The sequence below is a fragment of the Otolemur garnettii genome, unplaced genomic scaffold (assembly GCF_000181295.1).
Source record: "Otolemur garnettii isolate 467f Iridium unplaced genomic scaffold, OtoGar3 scaffold00133, whole genome shotgun sequence".
Lineage (NCBI taxonomy): Eukaryota > Metazoa > Chordata > Mammalia > Primates > Galagidae > Otolemur > Otolemur garnettii.
The window spans coordinates 5,137,166-5,139,483 of NW_003852528.1; the positions used below are offsets into that span (position 1 = coordinate 5,137,166).

At 48.3% G+C, this 2,318-nt stretch overlaps 1 protein-coding gene across 2 annotated transcripts in view; it reads left to right on the forward strand.

The window, feature by feature from the left end:
* PPP1R7 (protein phosphatase 1 regulatory subunit 7) overlaps window positions 1-2,318 on the forward strand; it is a 31,925-nt gene that overhangs the window by 19,939 nt on the left and 9,668 nt on the right. For both annotated transcript variants that reach the window (XM_003798254.3, XM_003798253.3), the window contains one exon: window positions 1,058-1,144. In XM_003798254.3, coding sequence (XP_003798302.1) covers window positions 1,058-1,144 — 87 coding nt within the window. The remainder of the gene's footprint in view (window positions 1-1,057; window positions 1,145-2,318) is intronic.

Consider the following 2,318-nt stretch of genomic DNA (forward strand, 5'->3'; position numbering starts at 1 on the left):
GAAAATAGCCGGGCATTGTGACAGGCACTTGTAGTCCCAGCTACCTGGGAGGCTGAGGCAAGGAAATCACTTAAGCCCAAAAGTTTGAGGTTGCTGTGAGCTGTGACGTCCCAGTACTCTACAGAGGGCGACATTGGGAGACTCTGTCTCAAAACAAAAAAAAGAAAAGAAAATAGGTGAGAATTCTTAAAGTGGGTGGGGGAAAAGGGGCATATGGGCAGAGAGGAAGGGAGTGCATCAGAGAATCTCACACTGTAGCAAACAGTGGTGCTTTGACAGAGTCAAAATTGTTCTCATGTTAAATATTGAAACTCTGTAAGCTTTAAAAAAAAACCAAAATCCCCCTGGTTTAGCCCATGTGTACAGGAAAGTCCATATCCAATGTGCTGTTAGAGTAGACAGTCATGGGAGCTCACACCTTGGTACGCCCTGGGCAGTCAGCCCAGAGCACCTGCTCACCTTTGTGTTCCCATCAGCTGTTGAGTTCCCAGGTAGCAAGAGACTCATCCCCTCAGTGTCCAGGCTTTCCCCTCTCTGCATCTGTGTCCTGGGGACCTCTTTCCAGAGGTGAGCTCAGAGTTGGGTCTGAAGTACCACCTCTCACCTCCACTGTGTGCCTCAACAGTTTCTCATCCCTCCGAGTTCCTCTTCCCTAAATGCAGAGATTTCCCATTTTGAGGACTACTTGTTATCATGTATTTCCTCACAATAAGCATAAAGTAAATGTTACTACAGTTATCACCTACCTTCAGAGCCATCTCAGAGCCCCAGATAACCCTGTTCCCCTCAGGACCATCAAACTCACTGGCATCCTAATGGGCAAGGGTCTGGAAGCTCGGGCCAGAGTCTGGCACAGTCTCAGACCCCTTACCACAAGCACCTAAGGCAGGGGCTATGCAGGTCCTGGCGATGCTCTGGCCCAGGGAGGCTTCAGGAAGTGGGCAGTCACATCACCCTCCTTGCCCGCCTGTCCTAGGAAGGCGAGACACTACACACATGGTCACCAATCATTGTCAAATTGAGGTAATCCAGGAAATATTTTATTTCCTTATTTTAGAACAAACTCACCATGTTGGACATTGCGTCAAATAGAATCAAAAAGATTGAAAATGTCAGCCATCTAACAGAGCTCCAGGAATTCTGGGTAAGTCCAGCACACACTGGGGCTGGTGACACTGTGACTGAACTGTCCCGTGAGTAGAATGTGTGAGAGGACACGGGGGTCTCCAGTCCAGGCAGTACTGCAGTTTGGGTGGGTGTTGCACAGTTGCTATCAGCCTTATCCATGGCCTGCAAGCCCCACAGATGTGCAGCACTGACCTGACAGGGTCTGCTGGCAAAGAGCACCTGGCAGAAGCTGTAGGGAATAGGTTTGGGAAACCAGCTGATGCTGAACCAGTGTTTTGGAAGCTCTGAGTGCCCTGCCAGGGCATGGAATGCTGAGACCATGGGCAGGGGCCAGCTGGGCAGCACAGCTAGCAGGGAGGCAGGGTGGCAGTCAGCTTCTGGGGCTGGGTAGTTCTTGACCCTGTAATGTGGACCAATCTTAGAGCAGCAGACAAAGAGGGGAAAGATTGCTAGAATTTTCGTAGTGCTTTATGGTGTCCAGACTGCTTTCTGTGTCTCAGTAACCCTGCACATGAGGTGATCTGACCTGCTGTACAGCTAAGGGGCTGGGATTCTAGAAAGGAAACTTCAAACGAGGAAATCTCAGACTCAGTTTGATGCCCATATCACATTTGAGATGCACTTAGCATCTAGGAAGGAAATAGGAAACTTGTCCTGAGAGGGTTTTCATAGCCCAAATGTCATGTTTGCCGATCTTCTGTCTCCTTGTTGTGCCAGTCACTGAGGGAGAGTGCTGAAACGTTCCTACCTTGACTGTCACTTTGCCTGTTTCTCTTGTCACTCTCCTTGGTTTTTGTTTTTTATATTTTGAAGGTCTATTATGACGTGAATATATGGTTAGGACTGTAATGTCCTCTTGTGAACTGATCCCTGTTATCCGAGAGGCCCCTCTTTCCTGCTGTCCCCTGGGCCCTTGCCCTGTGGCTTTGTGTGATACCAGCATGTCCACTCCATCTGTCCTGTGATTACTGTTCTCTTAGACTCTTTCTCTATTTGTTTACTCTTCACCAAAGTCTGTATAAATGAAATGTATTTTTTGTAGACACTCCATAGTTAGGTCTTTGACCCAATCTGATGTCTCTGCCTTCTACTGGTGTGTTTAGGCTGCTGCGTGAGTGGCACAGATGAGGCGCTGGAGCTGTATCTGCATCTTCGGGTATTTTATTTATCCCATCTAGTTGGTTTTTTTT